This window comes from Pleurodeles waltl, chromosome 3_1, assembly GCF_031143425.1.
Source record: "Pleurodeles waltl isolate 20211129_DDA chromosome 3_1, aPleWal1.hap1.20221129, whole genome shotgun sequence".
Taxonomy (NCBI): domain Eukaryota; kingdom Metazoa; phylum Chordata; class Amphibia; order Caudata; family Salamandridae; genus Pleurodeles; species Pleurodeles waltl.
The window spans coordinates 935606037-935629423 of record NC_090440.1 but is presented as its reverse complement, the minus strand read 5'-3'; the positions used below and the strand labels follow the sequence as shown (position 1 = coordinate 935629423).

Here is a 23387-nt window from a genome sequence, read left to right as displayed (position 1 = left end):
GAATCTTATGACCTCATGAAGGGTACCCTGATTGAGGGCTTTGGATTCTCCACTGAGGAGTATAGAATTAGATTCAGGGGGGCTCAAAAATCCTCGAGCCAGACCTGGGTTGATTTTGTAGACTACTCAGTAAAAACACTAGATGGTTGGTTAACTGGAAATGAAGTGTGTGACTATGTTGGGCTTTATAATTTGTTTATGAAAGAACACATTTTAAGTAACTGCTTCAATGAAAAGTTGCATCAGTATCTGGTAGACCTAGGTCCAATTTCTCCCCAAGAATTGGGAAAGAAGGCAGACCACTGGGTCAAGACTAGGGTAACCAAAACTTCCACTGGGGGTGACCAAAAGAAAGGGGTTACAAAAACTCCCCAGGAGAAAGTGGGTGACACTAGAAACAAAGAAAAAGAGTCCTCTGTAGGCCCCCAAAAACCAGAACAGGTGGGTGGGCCCCAAGACACAACCCAAAACAAAGGTGGGTACCAGGGTAAGAACTGGGATGCCACTAAGGCATGGTGCCACAACTGTAAACAGTCTGGGCACCACACCAAGGACACTTCTTGTCCCAAAAACAAACCCCAGAACAAAATTCCTGGGGTAACCAGTGTAGCCATGGGAGATGACTCCTCAGATGAGGAGGTCTTCCTAGCCTTCAACTGGAAACAGGGCCCAACAGGTGAGTTGGAGATTCCAGAGGGAAGCAGACACTTCCACCACCTACTGGTGAATGGAATCCCAACCACTGCCCTGAGAGACACTTGTGCCAGTCACACTATTGTGCATGACAGGCTGGTGCTCTCAAACCAGTACATCCCAGGTGAGACTGCCAGGGTAAGAGTTAGCCTAGACAGGGTCACTAAGAGGCCTGTGGCTTTAGTGCCCATAGAAGTGGGTGGCACTCTTAGCTGGAGAAGGGTAGTAGTCAGTACAGACCTCCCCCTTGATTGTCTCCTTGGAAATGACTACCCAGAGGTTAGTCAGAGCTCAAGAGAGGAACTGGTCCAGTGCCAGTCCTCTCCCAAGGATTCTGGAAGTCCTGCCTCTGCAGTAAATGCAAGCAGGCCCCAGAAGAAGAAGAAAAGAAAACAGAGTAGGAAGGGTGGACAACCTTTAGCCAAGGTTACAGCAAGCCAAGGAGATTCTGCTCCAGTAGGGGAGAACTCCAAAAATGGCCCTGATAAAGTCCAACCTGACCCACAAGAAGTCCTGGCTAGTCAGGCAACTGTTAAACCTGAGTGGGTGGCTCCTCAGCTAACAGAAGAAAGAGTGGAAGAAGGGTGTTTACTACAAGATGTGGTAACCCCCCACTCCAATACAGCAGACAGGCAACCTGAACCCAAAGAAGCCTGTAACTTAGCCCCTTCCCTTTTAGGTGAAGAGCTAAAGGTGTGGTTCTGGGCACTGACAGCTGTCAGTGGCCTCTGCTGGGTGTTAGCCTTTGTGGCTGCACTATCCTTGGCATGGTGGTCAGACCCCATGCCAAATAGCAAGTTAGGCCCCCTGACCCTGTTGGTCATGGTGGGGTTACTCCAGCTCTGGGTAACCTCTTTGGGTAAGCTAGGGATGACCCTGGCTAAGATAAGATTAGCAGAGGTGGATACCTCTAAACCCAAAATAAAAAGAATGGGTGGAGACATTGAAGAAGCAGACAAGAGGCAATTCAGACTAGGTCCTATCACTGTGGAAGTGGGTCAGTTCCCCAAAGGGAATGACCTGAACAGAAGGATGTAAGGCAGAGTAGGCCCTGCAACTAACCAGCCTATTTCTCCTACTCTTCCTCGCCTGACAGACTAGGAAGACTCTCCCAGCTTGGGCTGAGTCTCCTGGCCTGTGGGCTGGGGGGGGCTTGTGTAAAGAAATGGCTCCCTGTTGCAGTTACCCCCCCACTTTTTGCCTGATACTGATGCTGACTTGACTGAGAAGTGTGCTGGGACCCTGCTAACCAGGCCCCAGCACCAGTGTTCCTTCACCTAAAATGTACCATTGTATCCACAATTGGCACACCCTGGCATTCAGATAAGTCCCTTGTAACTGGTACTTCTAGTACCAAGGGCCCTGATGCCAAGGAAGGTCTCTAAGGGCTGCAGCATGTCTTATGCCACCCTAGAGACCCCTCACTCAGCACAGACACACTGCTTACAAGCCTGTGTGTGCTAGTGAGAACAAAATGAGTAAGTCGACATGGCACTCCCCTCAGGGTGCCATGCCAGCCTCTCACTGCCTATGCAGTATAGGTAAGACACCCCTCTAGCAGGCCTTACAGCCCTAAGGCAGGGTGCACTATACCATAGGTGAGGGTACCAGTGCATGAGCACTGTGCCCCTACAGTGTCTAAACAAAACCTTAGACATTGTAAGTGCAGGGTAGCCATAAGAGTATATGGTCTGGGAGTCTGTTTTACACGAACTCCACAGCACCATAATGGCTACACTGAAAACTGGGAAGTTTGGTATCAAACTTCTCAGCACAATAAATGCACACTGATGCCAGTGTACATTTTAGTGTAAAATACACCACAGAGGGCACCTTAGAGGTGCCCCCTGAAACTTAACCAACTAGCTGTGTAGGCTGACTGGTTCCAGCAGCCTGCCACACTAGAGACATGTTGCTGGCCCCATGGGGAGAGTGCCTTTGTCACTCTGAGGCCAGTAACAAAGCCTGCACTGGGTGGAGATGCTAACACCTCCCCCAGGCAGGAGCTGTGACACCTGGCGGTGAGCCTCAAAGGCTCACCCCTTTGTCACAGCCCAGCAGGGCACTCCAGCTTAGTGGAGTTGCCCGCCCCCTCCGGCCACGGCCCCCACTTTTGGCGGCAAGGCTGGAGGGAACAAAGAAAGCAACAAGGAGGAGTCACTGGCCAGTCAGGACAGCCCCTAAGGTGTCCTGAGCTGAAGTGACTCTAACTTTTAGAAATCCTCCATCTTGCAGATGGAGGATTCCCCCAATAGGGTTAGGATTGTGACCCCCTCCCCTTGGGAGGAGGCACAAAGAGGGTGTACCCACCCTCAGGGCTAGTAGCCATTGGCTACTAACCCCCCAGACCTAAACACGCCCTTAAATTTAGTATTTAAGGGCTACCCTGAACCCTAGAAAATTAGATTCCTGCAACTACAAGAAGAAGGACTGCCTAGCTGAAAACCCCTGCAGAGGAAGACCAGAAGACGACAACTGCCTTGGCTCCAGAAACTCACCGGCCTGTCTCCTGCCTTCCAAAGATCCTGCTCCAGCGACGCCTTCCAAAGGGACCAGCGACCTCGACATCCTCTGAGGACTGCCCCTGCTTCGAAAAGACAAGAAACTCCCGAGGACAGCGGACCTGCTCCAAGAAAAGCTGCAACTTTGTTTCCAGCAGCTTTAAAGAACCCTGCAAGCTCCCCGCAAGAAGCGTGAGACTTGCAACACTGCACCCGGCGACCCCGACTCGGCTGGTGGCGATCCAACACCTCAGGAGGGACCCCAGGACTACTCTGATACTGTGAGTACCAAAACCTGTCCCCCCTGAGCCCCCACAGCGCCGCCTGCAGAGGGAATCCCGAGGCTTCCCCTGACCGCGACTCCTTGAACCTAAAGTCCCGACGCCTGGGAGAGACCCTGCACCCGCAGCCCCCAGGACCTGAAGGACCGGACTTTCACTGGAGAAGTGACCCCCAGGAGTCCCTCTCCCTTGCCCAAGTGGAGGTTTCCCCGAGGAACCCCCCCCTTGCCTGCCTGCAGCGCTGAAGAGATCCCGAGATCTCTCATAGACTAACATTGCGAACCCGACGCTTGTTTCTACACTGCACCCGGCCGCCCCCGCGCCGCTGAGGGTGAAATTTCTGTGTGGGCTTGTGTCCCCCCCGGTGCCCTACAAAACCCCCCTGGTCTGCCCTCCGAAGACGCGGGTACTTACCTGCAAGCAGACCGGAACCGGGGCACCCCCTTCTCTCCATTCTAGCCTATGCGTTTTGGGCACCACTTTGAACTCTGCACCTGACCGGCCCTGCGCTGCTGGTGTGGTGACTTTGGGGTTGCTCTGAACCCCCAACGGTGGGCTACCTTGGACCAAGAACTAAGCCCTGTAAGTGTCTTACTTACCTGGTTAACCTAACCAATACTTACCTCCCCTAGGAACTGTGAAAATTGCACTGTGTCCACTTTTAAAACAGCTATTTGTCAATAACTTGAAAAGTATACATGCAATTTTGATGATTTGAAGTTCCTAAAGTACTTACCTGCAATACCTTTCGAATGAGATATTACATGTAGAATTTGAACCTGTGGTTCTTAAAATAAACTAAGAAAAGATATTTTTCTATACAAAAACCTATTGGCTGGATTTGTCTCTGAGTGTGTGTACCTCATTTATTGTCTATGTGTATGTACAACAAATGCTTAACACTACTCCTTGGATAAGCCTACTGCTCGACCACACTACCACAAAATAGAGCATTAGTATTATCTATTTTTACCACTATTTTACCTCTAAGGGGAACCCTTGGACTCTGTGCATGCTATTCCTTACTTTGAAATAGCACATACAGAGCCAACTTCCTACAGACACATTTCATGGTGTCTTGGGAAACTCCTGTATTCAAGAGATGTATTAATAATTTTACATCATGCAGTACCATATTCGTAGAAATAGATGTTGATGGAATGATCCGATTAAATCAACGTCTATTTCTACACATATGGATCATTGTAGTATGCTGTTTTAGGTTTTGGATGATCACATAGAGCTTCTCGAAGCTGATAGGTTTGAAAAGGTTCTAGTTGTTCAGCAGTTTCAATGTAATGGGTTTGGTGTTGGAGTTTGTGAGATGAACTTGTTTCTGATGGTAAGGACCTTGTTATAGAAGCATTCTGAGAAACTTTTGGGCACAGTGATCAACTGTTTGGACCTTTTCCTTAGGTATTTGAGTTTTGTGAGGAGAACGTGTGATTTAGACCATAAGCAGGAATTTTCAAGCTTGTTCAACTCTCTGGGTGGAGTTTAGCTCACTGAAAAACCATTGCCATGAGGTTTTATGATGCTGCCTCAATTTTAAGGAGGCTGTAGTGTATGTAGCTGAAGAAATATATTGTTACTAGTCTCTATTAATGCATACATAGTTTATTTTCTATAAGCAGAAACGTAACATTTGTGTTATATGTTCTATTGCATTCATAGTAAGGTTTTTGAAGGAGCGTTTCCATACCTTTTGGGTTTCGTATTTGAAGTTTAAATGGAGTGTGGTGGTGTAGAAGGGTAGCAGAAATGAAACTAGGTAAGAGTTAAACCATTAAACATGGATCACGGCTGAAATGGATCAACAAGGGTGGGCGATGATGAGGTCAAGACTGTGACCTTTGATGTGCATTGGTAAGGGAGAGTGCTGATGCAGGTCATGGAGCTGAGATATTTTAACAATTTTCATTTCTCATTTCCCAAGCGAAGTCGCCCAAAAATATGTTGTTTGAAGTAAGCATTTGACCTGTTATTTGTGACACAAAGCATGCCTTACATTGCATAGTTGTTATATGATGTGCAGGTAGTGAGAACAGTTTGGGAAGACAGAGATTGCAATCTTGAGGTACTGTAAAGAGATGTGGGTTGGAGTTGTATTCTGGGAACATTTATTAGGCTCTTTTGAGATTTCACCTCCTAGCTCTGTTTGTCTGTCTTTCCTGTTTATAATGTCATTTTGTGGAAATAAGGAATCTGTGAAGACTGGGAGTGGTCAGTTAAGTAGGCTTTCATGTATCAAAAAAAGGTCTGTTTGTTGAAAGCAATGAGATGCGCAATATCGGCATGATAGATATTTTTCTGATTTGAGATTGTGGAACATGCAAGATAGGCAAGCAAATGAGTGTATTTCAGATGAAGGAGAGCAAGCCAGACATTGGATGTGTGTTAGGTTCCTCTTAGTTACTCATTGTTAGTGAGCAATGTTAGGGCGTGAGAGGTGTCTAATGATCAATATAGATGTCTCAGAAGAAGACACATGTTTAAGAACAGTAGAGGGTAGGACTGGGTCAACCAGGGAACTCTAGTTATTTAGCAAGCAAAAAATATAGGTCATAGGGAATACTAGTCTGTCCGTCAAAATGTGGCCAAACCAAGTGTTGGTTCTCCCACCCCACAGTAATAATTCTGTGAGCAGATATGCTTGTTTTACCTCATTACTAGTGCATCATATATATATACTATGGTGTATTGATGCTCATAAAAAAACATTAAGTACTAGCACTTAGTACAAATTACTTACCTTTTAATATGGATCCCCGGGTATTGTGAAGTACTCCAGTAAGAATTATTTGAATATATATCTTTTGCCAAGACTTGACTGTACCTCTGATGTTTAATGGTCATATAGCTTATTTTCTATTATTTCCATCATTACACTGCCACCTCCCTTCTGTTCAAGGTTTAAATGCTTGCATTGTGATTGTGTTTGTGTGCATGCTTCACAATACATGGTGGCCATTTTTAGTTTACTGCTCTAACAATAGCAAGCTAAATTAAAATGTATAAAAAGTGACTAGGAAGTAGAAGTGAAGCACAAAAAAGAATGAGAGTGGCCCAGCAGCACTGTGTGGTTGCTGAGTCTGCATAATTCAAAAGAAAATAATGATTTAAATAACTAAAGCACAGAGAGGGACAGGGAGCATCGGACGGCCAGGGGAAGTAAAAGAGAGAGCCTATGTGAGGAAAAATCAAGGAGGGAGAAAGAGAGAAAGAGAGAGATAGAGAAAGGAAGTGCATGCACTTCATTGGAGTGTGCAATAGAAAATAAAACAAACACTGGCAAAGCCAATAGGTCCTACATAATCAAAAACTATTGGCTTTGCCAATGTCGTTTAACAGTGTTATGTGGCAGTGTGGTTGTGCAGCATGGCTAAAACTAAAATTAGGAAAAAAACTGCTTTGATGTGGCCAGCACTGGCTGTGCCATAGCAATTCTTTTTCTTATGGTGGGTGGAGGTGGGCAACACGGATAACGGGAGGGAGAATGGTAACGGGCAACGTGGCAAAGGAAAGAGTTAGAGATCATGGCAACAGGAAGGTATAAAAAGCTCTATGTTGTGGCGAGTGCTGAGCGAGTCATAGCACGTTTATTTCTTATTGCAGGTGAGGGGATAACACAGACAATGTAAGGGTGGGAGGTTGGAGGGAAGAAGTAACACGGACAACAGGAGGCTGGGGTTGACATGGAAAGAAGCTACATGGACAAGAGTGGGGGTGGGAGGGTAAGAAGAGAGGGGTGGATGTGTGAAGCTACGAAATAACACAGACAAGGGTGGGAGGTGGGAAGGAGAGAAGAAACACTGACAACTTGTGGGGAGCTGGAAGGGGAAAGCAATGGGTTGGGAGGGTCAGAAGCAACACTAACGTTAAGAATAAAGAAAATAGTACCTGAATCACAGTGAGCAGTGGATGGACAGCGGAAGGACACTAATCAAACTAATTCAATCAGTATTTGGTCCAGGAAGTGCCATCAGCAAGTGCAAGCCAGTTAAGAGGCAGCAAATAAGACTGACAATGAAGCCAACAAATGGTAAGCAATGGATGATACCAAAGAGCTCCTGGTGGGACCAATACAATAATAGAGGGGAAAGCCACTGAATCAAGAGTAGGTAAGTGCCACAGACAAGAAAGCTATCCAATCATGAGCAAAGGCCAGTCTAAATATAAGAAACAACAGATCAGCCGTCAAACAGCTAAAGCTGTCTGAAGCCAAAATCTAATTAAAAAAGCAAACAATTATAGGAAAAAAACCCAATTAATAGTTTGATTAAGGTTATCGGAAACACAAACACACGTTTTATAGAAAAGCGTATTGGTCTTACATCATACTGATTTGGTGCAGGCGTTTGCTTTCTAGAGTCTTCTACCTTTTGTGCAAGAGGTCGACGAAACATACTTGAATATCCTTTACTGAAGTCATTACGGGTCATAAGCCTTTGTGGAATGCAGTATGCATTTGCTGCAGGGGTACTTGCTATCCTGCTTCGGCAAATGCGAGACACCTGTGGAAATTACAAACAATTTTTAATCCAATGTCAGAAATCTAGTCATGGTGGCTAAGCAAGAAAATATACATATGACCACATCTCTAAAGGTCCATGCAAAGTACATTACATACAATTTTACATTTTATAGAATTGATTGAAATGCATACTATTTAAATGACTGACAATGCAGGATACCTTTTTTACCTTTAGAAGCTGTGTTATAGAGGCAAAAGCAGATGATCCTCCCTAGAATGTTTCTTGAAAAAATGTAGTCACTTATTTAGGATGTGAAGTGAAATACGAAAGAGGAATACAAATCAAAATGTGCTAATTATAACAAAAGTTACACTATTTTACTTTCACAAGTTGAAAAAAATGGAATAGGACATAAGTTCTTCCCAACCAAAAAAACTAAGTAAAAGACTGATCAAGTGAAAACAAAGGCTAAATACAATTGAATGATGTAACAAACTTACCATCCCTTTGCTGCCTTATTTATCTCCAGGCATTTACTTCAGATCTATAAAATAGCTCTTAACTCTAAAATTGTTATTGAATTAAGGCTGTTAATTTAGCTTTACACCCTGACACCCATGGCACCTCGATTCTAAAACTAGAGGTCTAAGTAAATACTATTCTGGTGCAAAATGAGTAACAAAATATGGCATAATAGAGGTTTCATTCCAAAATTATAAATATGATCATAACTGTTTATGTGAAAATCCCTGAATTGAAACATAATTGTAATTTATTTTGCATTATTTCCTGTAAATTTGATGTTGCCCCCAAGTCTTCTTTGATTGATAATCTAAACTTTAAGTAATGCAAAATCATTATGTTCCTTTTTATTTTATATGAAAGGAAAATAAATGTCCCTCTCTATCACCTCAGACATAAAGTGCAGCTATTTTTTTATATGAGCTCAATAACATTTTGAACTTCTGTACTCTGAGCAAGCACAGCAAGTGAGTCCACAACTAGTGTGTTTGGGATGAATTACCACCTAAATCCGGCTTCTCTAGCTTATCTGTAATAGAAAAGTAAATTATACACCGGGTTTCCAATCATATTTCCACATCCCGTGTGTTAGAAATGGGGGTATCTAGTTGGCAGTCAGTTTGCAACCTGTCCAAGTAGGGACCCTTACTCTAGTCAGGATAAGGGAGATACCCACTCAGATAATCCCTGCTCACCCCCTTAGTAGCTTGGCACGACCAGTCAGGCTTATCTCAGAAGCAATGTGTAAAGCATTTGCATATAACACACAGTAACACAGTGAAAATAGTACAAAAGGACATCACACCAGTTTTAGAAAAATAGCCAATATTTATCTATCTAAAACAAAACCAAATATGATAAAAATCCACATACAGTAATAAATATATGCTTTCCGCAAGATTTACTCAAAAATACAGTTCCTTGAAGTTGATAGCTCCACCTATCACGGCGTTGTGATCCACAAAACAAACAGTTCAGGCCAGCTGTAGTGTCGCGAGCTAGCTACGGTGTCGGTAAGACCCGCAAACAGTACCTTGGATTTGCAGGGTGTTGTGATCCTCGCGGTGAGCTCCAGAGAAGGACGTCGCTGAAGTCACGGTATTGGTTCCAGATGGTGTCAGCAGGAGCGTCGTCGGCGGGGACGCCCAGGCTGCGGTGTGAGCAGGCGATGCCATAGTGCAGGCCCACAGGTCGCGGTGCGATCAGCGGCTCAGTGAAGTCGTCTGATGACGGCATCAATGAGACCAGGGTCGCAGTGCGGAGCAGGGCAATGTGGCTCCGTGCGGCGTCAGCAGATCACGGTGCGGGCCAGCGGCTCCGATGGCGAAGTCACAGTGGTTTTTCCTCTTGGACAGAACAAAACATGCAGTTCCCGGTGCTGCAGGTCGAGGAAACTGAAGTCTTTGGTGTCCTTGAGACTTACAAAAGGAGGCAAGCTCTACTCCAAGCCCTTGGCGAACTCTTTCAAGCAGGATACGCAGCAAGGTTTACGCTTTGCACTCTTTTCAGGCAGAAACAGCAACTGCAGGCCAGTCCAGCAAAGCAACACAGCAAAGGGACAGTACTCCTCCTCCAGCTTTTCAGCTCTTCTCCTTACAGAGGTTCCTCTTGATTTTAGAAAGATTCTAAAAGTCTGGGGTTTTGAGTCTTCTTCTTATACCCCTTTCTGCCTTTGAAGTTGGCAAACTTCAAAGCAAAGTCTTAAGTGTTTGCAAGATCCTTCCTTTTCCAGACCAGGCCTCAGACACACACCAGGGGTTTGATTACTGCATTGTGTGAGGGCAGGCACAGTCCTTTCATGTGTGAGTGACCACTCCTCCCCTCCCTTCCTGCACATATGGTTCATCAGGATATGCAGGCTACACCCCAGCCCCCTTTGGGTCACTGTCTAAAAGAGAGGTGTGAACAACCCAACTGTCAAACTGACTCAGACAGGCAATCGACAAACAGGCACAGTCACAGTCACAGAATGGATTAAGCAAGAAAATGCCTACTTTCTAAAAGTGTCATTTTCAAACTGACAATCTAAAAACCAACGTCACTAAAAGATGTATTTTTAAATTGTGAGTTCAGAGACCCTAAACTCCATATTTCTATCTGCTCCCAACGGAAGTCTGCGCTTTAAAGTTATTTAAAGGCAGCCCCCATGTTGACCTATGAGAGAGATAGGCATGGCAACAGTGAAAACCGAATTTGGCAGTATTGCACTGTTAGGACATGTAAAACACACTAGTACTTGTCCTACCTTAAACCTATACTGCACCCTGCCCATGGGGCTACCGAGGGCATACTGTAGGGGTGCCTTACTTGTATAAAAAGGAAAGGTTTAGGCCTGGCAAATGGGTACACTTGCCAAGTCGAATTGGCAGTTTAAAACTGCACACACAGACACCGCAGTGGCAGGTCTGAGTCATGGTTACAGGGCTACTAATGTGGGTGGCACAACCAGTGCTGCAGGCCCACTAGTAGCATTTGATTTACGGGTCCTAGGCTCCTCTAGTGCACTTTAGAATGGAATCACCAGTAAATCAGATATGCCAATCATGGATAAACCAATCAACAGTACAATTTCTATAGGGAGCACTTGCACTTTAGCACTGATTGGCAGTGGTAAAGTGTGCAGAGACAATAAACCCACAAAAACAGACCTGAAAAAATAGGAGGAAGAAGGCAGAAAGTTTGGAGATAGCCCTGCTAAAAGGGCCATTTCCAACACTTTGGTTAAAAGGAATCTAGGTGATAAGGAAAACCGAAAAAATAAGGAGACAATTATGACGAAAAATGCATCTGACAATGTAATGGCATTTGAGAAGGGAATATTATGAATACTGCCAGAATCAATTCATATCACTGTGAATCCTAATCCTATAGTTAACACTATCCAAAAACTTAACCTAATCAGAACTCAATAGCTAACCCTCATATTAGCCCTTGTCCTAACCTAAACCTACCCCTAACTCTAAACATTACCGTAAGTACAACCTTATAATAACCTTATACGAACCTAACACAGTTCTGGCCTGTTTCCAAATCTAAACCTTGATCATCAACCTAGACACTAACATTATACTAACACAACCCATCCTAACTCGAATACTGTCCCTAGCGCCAAAAATGAAAGCTCTGACAACTAAAATACATAATTCAAACATTAAATTCTATTCTTTAATATTCAAAGTATAGATGCTTTAATTTTACTTTTCTTCATCTTGCTTCCTTCACAATGGCTTTTTTATTCTTACATAATCATGTTTACAATTTTACAGTCTTTAATCCCTTCGCTGCCAGGCCTTTTACACTCAGGTGGCGAGCTTTTTTTTTTGGCTATTTGGGGTAGTTCACGCTTAGGCCCTCATAACTTTTGTCCACAGAAGCTATCCATACCAAATTTGCATCCTTTTTTTCCAACATCCTAGGGATTCTAAAGGTACCCAGAGTTTGTGGGTTCCCCCAGAGAAGACCAAGAAATTAGCCAAAATACAGCTAAAATCTCATTTTTTCACAAAAATGGGAAAAAAGTGCTGCAGAAGAAAGCATGTGTTTTTTCCCTGAAAATGGCGTCAACAAAGGGTTTGGGGTTCTACAATCACCATCTTCCCAGCTTTCAGGAACAGGCAGACTTGAATCACAAAACCACATTTTTCAACACAATTTTGGCATTTTACTGGGACATACCCCATTTTTACTATTTTTTGTGCTTTCAGCCTCCTTCCAGTTAGTGAGAGAAATGGGTATGAAACCAATGCTGGATCCCGGACAGCTAAACATATTTGAAAAGTAGATAAAATTTTGAATTCAGCAAGGGGTCTTTTGTGTAGATCCTTCAAGGTTTTCCTACAGAAAGTAACAGCTAAAATAACAAAATATTGAAATTGAGGTGAAAAAAAGATCAATTTCTGTCCACGTTTTCTTCTATAACCTTTACCAGCTATGACAGATTTTTGAAAGCAATATCCCGTTACGTCTGTTGGACTCTTCTGGTTGCGGGGATATATAGGGCTTGTAGGTTCATCAAGAACCCTATGTATCAAGAGACAATAAATTAGCTGCACCTTGCAATGGGTTTTTATTGTACACAGCAAATCATTTGGTGAAATATAAAGCGTGAACAATAGGTATCAAGGAACTCTTTGTATTTCCAAAATGGAAACAAGATAAGGTGTTGAGAAGCAGTGGTTATTTGCACATCTCTGAATTCCGGGATCCCCATACTAGCATGTGAATTACAGGGCATTTCTCGAATAGACTTATTTTTTACACACTGTCCTACATTTGGAAGGAAAAATGTAGAGAAAGACAAGGGGCAATAACACTTCTTCTTCTATTCTGTGTTTCCCCAAGGTTCCCCAAAAAAATGATACCTCACTTGTGTGGGTAGGCCTAGTGCCCGCGACAGGAAATGCAACATGGATACATCACATTTTAATATTGAAATCTGATGTGTTTTTTGAAAAGTGCTTAGCAGTGAATTTTGGCCTCTAGCTCAGCCAGCACCTAGGAAAACCTAGCAAACCTGTGCATTTTTTAAAACTAAACACCAAGGGATACCCAGGATAGGGTGACTTGTGGGGCTCTTGCCAGGGTCTGCTACCCAGAATCCTTTGCAACCCTCACAATTTGGCAAACAAAACTTTTGCCTCACATTTTGGTGATGGAAAGTTCTGGAATCTGAGAGAAGCCACAAACTTCCTTCCACCTAGCATTCCCCCAAGTCCCCCGATAAAACTGGTACCTCACTTGTGTGGGTAGGCCTTGTGTCTGCAACAGGAGATACCCCAAAACACAACGTGGACACATCACATTTTCCCAAAGAAAACTGACCTGTTTTTTGCAAAGTGCCTAGCTGCGTATTTTAGCCTTTAGCTCATCCGGCAAACCTAGCAAACCTGGACATTTCTGAAAACTAGACACCTAGGGGAACCCAGGGTGGGGTAACTTGTGGCACTCTCACCAGGTTCTGTTACCCAGAATCCTTAGCAAACCTCAAAATTTGGCAAACAAAACACGTTTTCCTCACATTTCGGTCTGCAAAGTTCTGGGGCCTGAGGGGAGCCACAAACTTCCTTCTGCCCAGCATTCTTCCACATCTCCTGATAGAAATGGTACCTCACTTGTGAGGGTAGGCCTAGTGCCCGCGATAGGAAATGCCCCAAAACACTACGTGGACACATCACAATTATCACTTACAAAACTACCTGTTTTTACAGTGGGTGGAGCATCTGTACTTTTGGTCCTGGGCTCAGCAACCATTTAGGGAAACCTTTCAAAAGCAGATATTTCTGAAAACTAGACACCCGAGTAAATCCAGGGAGGTGTGGCTTGCATGGATCCCCCAGTGTTTCCTTACTCAGAATCCTCAGCAAACCTCAGATTTAGCTAAAAAATCACGTTTTCCCCACATTTCTGTGTGGGATCACCACACCGGCACACATTTCCTACTACCCAATGTTCCCCTCAGTCTCCAAATAAAAATTATACGTCACTTGTGTAGGTGGTCCAAGTGTCTGTGATAGGGAAGAGCAAAAAACATGAGGAAATTGAGGGGGAACCAAAGCGGGTCCAAAAAGGCTGTTTGAAAAAAACTGTTTTTAGGCTGACAAGTGGGGCAGAATTTTGTGCATTCCTGCAGATTCTGGAAGGTTCCATCACAAACATGTGAAGAAAATGTGTGATTTCAAGCAAAGTTTCGAGGTTTGCAGGGCATTGTGGGTAAGCCAATGGTGCGGGGAGCATGTGAAGCACACCAGCCTGGACTCACCCAGATGTTTAGTTTTCAGATGTGTCTGGGTCTCATAGATTTTTCTAGATGGCAGTGTCCCAAAGTCCAAAAAGTAAAGGCCTCACCATTGCAAGTGGGACGATTTTGAAAGTTAGCCAAGCTCTCATGGCCAAATGTAAAATCAAAACCCAAAATCATCAAATGTCCTTGCTTGCCATTGGGATAAGATCTTTTAGTGTGCAGGGGGAGAGCTGAAAGACTGTTACCCCCATTCAGTTGGGGTGGGGGCATAATCATGTCTATACTGGTTGGTAGCCACCACCCCACTAGTTTTTTTTTTTTTCAAATTCCCTGGCATCTAGTAGGCTTCCTGCTCCCCACGGGTGTGGATGGGGGGTAAAAAAACAACTTTGTCCCATTCATTTGGGCCATACCCCCACCTTCTTTTTTTTTTTCTTTTTATCTTCCCTGGTGCCTAATGGGCTTACTGACCCCCATGGAGGCAGATGGGTCTTACAAAAATAGGCCGATCTGCCCCCAAGGGGGACAGAAATGGCCAACAGTAATGTGCCCTCATGGGGAGTGACCCTTGCCCAAGGGTTTGCCCCCCAAACAAAACACACACACACCAATCCCTGGTGCCTAAGTGGTTTCTGCCCCTTTGGGGGCAGATGGGCCTAACAAAATAGGCTGATCTGCCCCAAAGGGGGGCAGAAATAGCCAACAGTTGTGTGCTCCCTTTGGGGAGCCACCCTTGCCTAAGGGGTCGCTCCCCACACAAACAAAACAAACAGATAAAATCCCTGGCGTCTTTGTGGTTTCTGCCCCTTTGGGGGCAGTTGGGCCTAAAATTAATAGGCTGGTCTTCCCCAGGGGGACAGAAATGGCCAACAGTTATGTGCCCCCATTTGGGGGGTGACCCTTGCCCAAGGGGCCGCCCCCCCACAAAAATAACTGATAACAAAACAGTCCCTGGTTCCTTAGTGGATGGGCCGAAAGAAAATAGACCGATCTGCCCCCAGAATGGCAGAAATGGCCATCAGCTGTGTGCCCCCTTGGGGGGGCACCCCTTGCCCAAGGGGTCACCCCCACACAAAAAAAACACAAAAAATCCCTGATGTTTTTGTTGCTTCTGCCCCCTTTGATGCAGATGGGCCTAAAAATAATAGGCTGATCTGCCCCCAAGTGGTCAGAAATGGCAAAGAGTTATGTGCCCCCTTAGGGGATGACCCTTGCCCAAGGGGCCGCCCCCCCACATAAAAAAATACACACACAGATCCCTGGTGCCTAGTGGGTTTCGACCCCCCAGTGGCCAGATCAGCCAAAAAAACTGGCCTAAGGGGTAGCTCCCCAAAATAAAAAATAAAACATCCCTGGTGGCTAGTAGGTGGCATCCTGCTCTGTGATCGCGGGCCTTGTCTGCGATCGTGGAGCAGGAATCCATTCATAACAGGCACAGGGGGAAAGGAAAAACTCTTTCCTTTTCCCCGGTGTCTGTTTCTCCCCCAACCACCCCCCAGAAGAAGGACTTACCTAAACAAGTCCTCTCTCCTCCGACGCACTCGAAACAAATGCTTTCAGCGCGTCCCAAGCAGTATGTGATGACATTGGCGTGCTGTGAGTGTGCCGACGTCACCAGATCGCCGAGGGTGGGTCAGGGATGGCATGGGAAGCGCTTCCTCTGCTATCCCTGAACAGGGGTGTAGGTGGGTAGGTGCCCCCCCGTCGGCCAGGGGCAGGAGGAGGTGGTCCTATCCTCGGCACACTGAACTGTGGCTGAGGGCGAGACCAGCTCGTACTGGGCGCCCAAGGGGTTAAAGAAACAAATGGGATCTATCAATAGCCCCTAATTTTACAAGATAAAGGGCGACATTCACTTTACCTCATGATCTGCCTTTTTAATCCAGATCTCTTCTTTAGCACAATTGTCTCAATAAAAGGTTTACTTTTTTAAGATACTATCTCTTCCCTTTCAACACATTCCAGTCAAAACATGAAATACACCTTCTTGTATAAACACAGATACACCACAGAATGATTTAAAGCTAATGGAACTAAGCATTGGGGATTACAAGTAGGTAAAGATACGGAGATGGAGAGTAGACGAGCTAAGGTTGATTGGCTAGATTCCTCCTCATACAGGAGGCATATCCAACACAGGTCTAGAAGAGATGGGCCTTTGCCCGATTCCTAGGATATTGATAAATTGCATTTGCATACAGTGAATCTAAAAGGAACTCATTTTCATATTCAGTGATTATCCTAAAAACCTGGCACTGATTCAGTGTCCCTGCACCTACTCCGGACACCCATATGATAAAGGATGTGTGCAAGACATTTAAAAAGTAATGATGATAGGGAAACGACTGCTGGAGGACTGGATGAAGTTTAGTTAGATCATGTTTTCAACTCAAAAAGTCGCAATCCATCATGGCAAAATGTACTCCAATCCCTCTTTGCACTTTAAATTCATTCAAGACTGTCTGTTTTTGTTACTCCAGGTGAGGTGCTTCACTTATGGCTCTTTCATTTATGAGGAAGAACAAGGTGCACCATTAAGACTAGGATCACCATAGTTAGTTTCACTTACCTTGGAAGGGAAATATCCTGTGCCTTTCTTTGACAGTGATGTGCTGGTTATCTCAGCCGATTTGTGAGTGACATTATAAAAGCCTGGACCTGGATTTTCATTCTAGTACAAAAAAAAACATAACACGTAAGAAACAAAGTATGTATTTTTCTCTCCACCTGTTTCTCACGAACACCAGCTCTCTGGTGAACTCGACAGCGCAATCCACAAACTCAGCTCACAGCCAAGGTCAGGGGATTTCCTTACTCACACATGCAGAAGCCCACATAGCCTCTTCAAAGCTAGCCTTTAGCATGGTGCAAATGGGATAATCATGAATGCCAATCAACAACACTATGTATTACTCCTATGCTGATGTTTTAGGTAGGACCATGGCTCCCGAGAGGCTGACGGCAGTCAGTGTTGTGGTCAACCACGGCGGTGCTGAGTTCATTGCAGCTGTGCTGATCACAAGTCCAGTTTCCGCCAGCCTTTTCATGGCAGGGACTCTGTAGATCTTGCTCAAATGCAGATGTACTTGGAGAAGGCAGTGACATTGAAGGGTGAACAATTAGGAGGAGCAGGGCTACAGGAGTTGAACTGCAAGATTGTTAGACATAAATCCACATTCTTGTTTTACCTAGCACCCATTGCCGGAGTTATTTTAAAGCAACTTTTTTAACCTGGTGCTAATAGGCTTATATACTTAACCACGGGAAATAATCACTGTTTAAATGTGCCTCCTATTCTCTGCATTATTAGATACTCTTTTGCTGATATTGATCCTAGCACGTAAATATCAATGCATTAATAATCCATGACTATAATATTGTGGTCAAAATATAATGACTACAAAAATATCATGGATAAAAATATAAAAATTAAATGTATCTTTTTTTACTACTTTACAATAATATCAAAGTTTAAAATATATAATTTATTGTAACATATCTTATTATGTTGTTTATTGTACTGAATTATGTATAATTATATTGTATGTCATTTTGAGATGTATTTTGAATTAATTTAAAATTTTATTGTAATCTATATTTTTTATGTGGGTTGCTGATGTTATTGGAGGATTTAGTAGGTTTTTTTTTAAGCACTATGTCCATTACAGTTAATTGATTAATATATTATTTTAAACCTTTTATTCATTTGTTTACATATTTTATAAATTCTGTAATTATTTAATAAATTTTTTTAATTTTGAGTTATGTGATTTCCTGGTGGATTGGATGGGTGCATTTAAATAAAATATATGTATAGTGATTAATGTATTAAATATGTAAATTATTTATGTAGAATTTATATACATGTGTCATTTTTAGTTTTATGAAAATATTTGTTTATATGTTTTTTATACTTTTATTTTATGTATTTTATGGATTGTCTTGACTTTGGAGGTTTAGTCGAATTTGTTCTTTTTAATGTATCTATTATCTATTGTTAATTATTTAATATGTTACATTTTTAATGTTTGATTGTTCTTATGTTTTATATGTTTTATTCTTTTATGATGTTTTAGAGGTGTTGGGTATGTTTGGGATGTATAGGTATTGTTCACAAATAAGTAATTAATATTCACATCATAATTACAATATTTTTTATTTCATTAACAATTTTTCTTCTTTTAAATCTATGTGTGGAATGTTGGGAACCTTGAGGGATTCTGTTTATTTATTTTTTCACTTATGAAATTAAAATATGTGCATTTTTTATATATTTGTTACTGTTTAACAATTATTTTTGTGCTTTTGAGAATTATTTATATATTTTGATTTTCTATTTCTATTTATGAAATATTTTAATTTGTTATTTATTTTGGTGATTCGTATGTGAACTCCCTAATGTATTCACTTTCTCCAATGATTGTTAGACTGGAGTTAGAATAGTATATATGATCACCCTAATGTATGCATTTCCCCAGAGCTTCTGAGACCGGAGTTAGAATAGAAAATCTGACCCCCCCCCACTCTCAAATGCATGCACTTTCCCCAATGTTTGTTAGACTGCAGTTAAAATAGTGATTTCGATCTCCCCAGTGAATGAGATTTACCTAGTGATTGCTAGACTGGAGTTAGAATAGTAAATGTGACCACCGAATGTGTGCACTTTCCCCAATATTTGTTAGACTGGCATAGGAATAATAAATCTGCCCCCCGATCTAAATACATGCTTGTTACACAATGGGTGTTAGGTTGGAGTTAGAACAAGAAATATGTTCTTCTCTTCAAAATATGCTCTTTACCCAATATTTGTTAGACAGGAGTTAGAAGGACAAATCTGAGCACCACCACCCATGAATGGTCTATTCCCAGTCCTTGTTAGGCTAGAGTTAAAATAGTAACTCTTCTGCCTCAATGTATGCACTGTCCCCAATGTTTGTTAGAGGAGATCAGTAAATGTGACCCTTGTTCAATGAATGCATTTTCCCCACTTTCTTCAAAATCTGTTGCACTGGAATTAGACAAGCAAATCTTACCCCCTATTCCAAAAGAATGCATTTCCCCCAATATTTGTTAGATTGATGTTAGAATAGTAATCTACTAATCTGACCTCCCAAAAGTATGCACATTCTCTAATGTTTGATAGACTGGTTTTTATAATAGTAAATATGTTCTTCTCTCTGCCAATGAGTGTACTTTCCTCAATGTTTTGTAGACTAATCTGCTCCACCCCCAAAATATGCACTTTATCCAATATTTATTAGACTGGAGTTAGAATAGTAAATCCCCTCCCCCTTCACCAAGCCTGTCCCACTCCCCAAGTATGTACTGACTGCAATGTTTGTCAGACTGGAGTAAGATAGATAATTTTGATCGTGACCAAAGTTTCCCCCACTTTCAACATTTGTTACACTGAAGATAGATGAGTAATTATGACCTCCTACTCCTAATGTATTTACTTTCCCCAATATTTGTTTGCCTGAAGTTAGACTAGTAACCCAATAACATGACCCATCCAAATGTATGCACCTTCCCCACTGTCTGTTAGACTGGAGTTAGAATAGTTACTCTAACCCTTCCTTCACAATGTAAGCACTTCCGCCAATGCTTGTTAGATTGGGGTTTGAATTTTAAACCTGCCATCCCTTCCAAGGTATGGACATTTACAAATGCTTTACAGGCTGGGGTCAGTATAATAAACCTCCCCTCCCCTCTACTGTATGCATGTTCCCCAATATTTGTTAAACTAGAGTAAGAGTAGCAAATAGGACCCCTCAAAAAAGTATGTACTTTCCCCAATGTTTGTTACAGTTGAAATGAATAGTACATCTGCCCATCTGCCCTATTATATGTGCTTTCCCCAGTGTCTGTTAGACTGGCTTTGTTAGACATGTGTTCCCCACCCCCCCAATATGTGCAGTTTCCCCTGTGTTTGTTAGTTCAAATAATAATTCTGTCTGCCAGCCAAAGTGTGCACTTTGCCCAGTGCTTGTTGGAGTAGAGTTAGAATAGTAAATAGGATACCTCCTGAAATGTATGATCCCTCCCCAAAGTTTGTTAGACTATAGTTTGAATTATAAGCATTACCAAGTTCAATGCATTTATTTCCCCCAGTTTTTGTTAAACTGGAGTTACAGTACTACGTCTGCAAGCCCTCGGCCCCAAATCCACCATTCCCATCTATGCATGTTCTTCAAGGTTTGTTACACTGGAGTTTGAAGGATAATGTTGACTTCCCACCTTCCTCATACGTGAATTATCACAAATGTTTGTGGTATCACATTATATTTTATTGTTTTTTTAAAATACTTTTGGATTGGAATAAAGTTACTATATGTCACAATATCCAAGAATTTTGCAAATAGATTGAGAGTATATTAATGTACAACTATAGATTTTTTTGAATTATGTTATTTCTTTTAATTAATTTATGTTGTGTTTTGCATTTTACAGCTATGTACTTTTAGTATTTGACAAATATTCATATTTGGTATGTATCTTTAAATAGTTTTTATAATTGTTGAATACATTAATATATATTTGTATTTTTTAACGATTAATAAAATTAACATGTTTGTGTTTTTTTTAATTCTTTAAAAATGACTTACTAATGTTATATGTCCATGCATTTCCTGCAAGGTGCTAGCAACAAGACTAGGCGTACGGTCAGCTGGGACCATTGATGAGGAGAGTAATGATGTGATTGACGAAATAGATGCTATTTACAGTGGATCCAAGACATTTTTTGTGATGGAATCAATTACATTTACATATGTTATGAAGCCCTGAAGAAGTTCGAAAGAATGAAATGCATTGGCTACAATCGATGAAATGTGTGTTTGGCCCACTAATACTTGATGTGAGGATGAATTACGAATAAAGGATTGATTTCTTTCCCACGTAGGATCATGCTGCAATATATTTGTCTTGGAGGAACTGATGATAGTACTTGTGTCTGAATAGTATTTTGGACAGGTTGGTGTACTACAATTTTGAGTGCTGAATTATCTTCCAAATTCAGGTATGAGAAATTTTTGGATACCGCACAATAGGAGATGGTAGTGGATGATCCATATTCAACTCCTACACCAATGATAATATTTTGTTTATTATGGGCTAAAAAACTGTTAAGTGTTGTATTCTGTGCCACCATTTAGTGAATTATGAGTTATATCATATTTCTTTGTATTTAACTTTTTGGCTTGATTTATATTTGACAGAACAAAATTAACTAAGGGCATCATTTTTACATGGGCAATATACATTATGTTGACTTCAATTCCCTTAACTTTAAATTAAAGGATTGCCTTTGAACAGGACATGGACCCACCAAAGCTATGATCGTTAACCTCCTCCACTCCAACATGGTTTTGCCCATTCTGTTCACCTTCTGCATGTTACCTGTCTGCTGCCTCTATTCCAGTTGTCCCCAACCAGTCAATCACAAGCTACCAGTAGCTCGCTGATCCCTTCAGAGTAGCTCACAGCCTTGAGTTCATTTTTAGATAAGCGCTGGTTAGTTTTCCTTTTAAAGAAAGTTATGGGAAGGTTGTGTTTATTTTAGGATATTATCATCAGGCTGCAGATAGCATTGACTGATAATGGGCAGTGTTCAGTCGGATTTATGACCTAGGTTGGGGTAGGGGTGAAGGACTGAAGCACTCATTTGTTTAACTCTTAAACAAAAGTCCTTGTCAATTCAAAATTGGAGAATGAGAACAAAAACAATGTTTCTGAATCCTTTTAATGAGAGAAAATTAAAATGATAAATTACCTTATTGTAAATGTATTGCATATCAAAGTGTCGCATTTACAAACAGCAGTCATCCTTGCTCCTGTGCCATATTTGTAACTGAGAAGCATGGCCATTTTTAAAATGAGGGGAATTTAAAATGAAGAAAAATATTTCTATTAAAAATTACATCAGTGTTTTTCTCCACTTTCAATTAATCCAATTATGTTTTAATGTTTTATGAAGCACACTTCTTCACCTTAAATTCAACCTACATAAACAATTAGCTGTATTATTCTGTTTTAAATATGGCACCATGTCTACAAACCACTGGCAGCAACATGGCTGTTTTTCGTAAACAACACTTGATAATGGGAGAAAATGTAAATGATCAGTTTATGGAATCCATATAAATATGAAGTGAATTCTTCCGGTTAATTTTCTCCCATTTTAAAGTGTTGACTTTATATACAGCATGCATCTTGCTCCCAGTGGCTGGTGAGCTATGTGCCATATTCATAAATGAAAAATACAGCCACTATCTCGAGTGGGAGAAATGTAAAGTGCTGAGAAATGTTCCACATTATAAACATTTTTTGCCACCATTTTCTTAACTTTAAATTTATCTAATTTTTAAAAAACGGTTGTATGTTTGTGTTATACATGTAACGATTGGAAAGGTATGTCCAGTGCCACAAATACACATGGCACACCTTTCAGTCACCCATACACATATCTTCCAATAACATGCACACATGCTCCAAAGTCCTCAAAGACCACGATCTCACTGATACACATGGCAGCCCTGTCATAGTGCGCCAAGTCAAAGAATTTTGTTCAAACCATAATATTTGGCTCTATGTACATTAGGCTTAAAGTCAATGAAGCCTTCAGTAGCACAGAATGAATTTCACTACTCAGAAGTAGCACTTACTACAGAAACAGTTGGAGACCCCTTCTCTAGTCAATCTCCCCTCCGCCTTTCTTCATGCCCTCTTCCCCCAGATGTCTGGTCAAGTTCTTTCTGTCCTCTCCACCTAGACCCCGTGATGGAACTCACCCAACTCATCTGCCACATACCTTTCTCGTCAACAACTATTACATGCTGATGAACAGGTAGAGGGCTCACCAGTAGCACCAAATATGAAGAAAGGAGAGTTCATCATTGCTTCCTTCTCTGTCTGTTCCACCCACTACTCCTTTCTCTACCCCTTGAGTGTTCCAAACACTACTTTCGTTTTGAGAGGAGATGGTCAAATCCCCTTACAAAGCACTAGGTTGTGTTTTATAAAGAACCCTGGTGTTGGCCACCAATTGAATATATCAGGATCACCAGAAGAATTTTGCAGGTTCTGAGTTAAAACAAGCAACTGGTGCCATCTAGCAGTATTGGCATGTTTAGCTGCCTCATTAGTAAACTAGAAGGTTTAGTTTACAATGCATATC

The 23387-nt window shown here is 42.1% G+C and overlaps 1 protein-coding gene across 4 annotated transcripts in view; it reads right to left on the bottom strand.

Annotated features, from left to right (window-relative positions):
- STPG1 (sperm tail PG-rich repeat containing 1) overlaps nucleotides 1–23387 on the bottom strand; it is a 253375-nt gene that overhangs the window by 65475 nt on the left and 164513 nt on the right. For all 4 annotated transcript variants that reach the window (XM_069221308.1, XM_069221306.1, XM_069221309.1 and 1 more), the window contains 2 exons: nucleotides 16782–16883; nucleotides 7810–7989 (listed from right to left, as the gene is read on the bottom strand). In XM_069221308.1, coding sequence (XP_069077409.1) covers nucleotides 7810–7989; nucleotides 16782–16883 — 282 coding nt within the window. The remainder of the gene's footprint in view (nucleotides 1–7809; nucleotides 7990–16781; nucleotides 16884–23387) is intronic.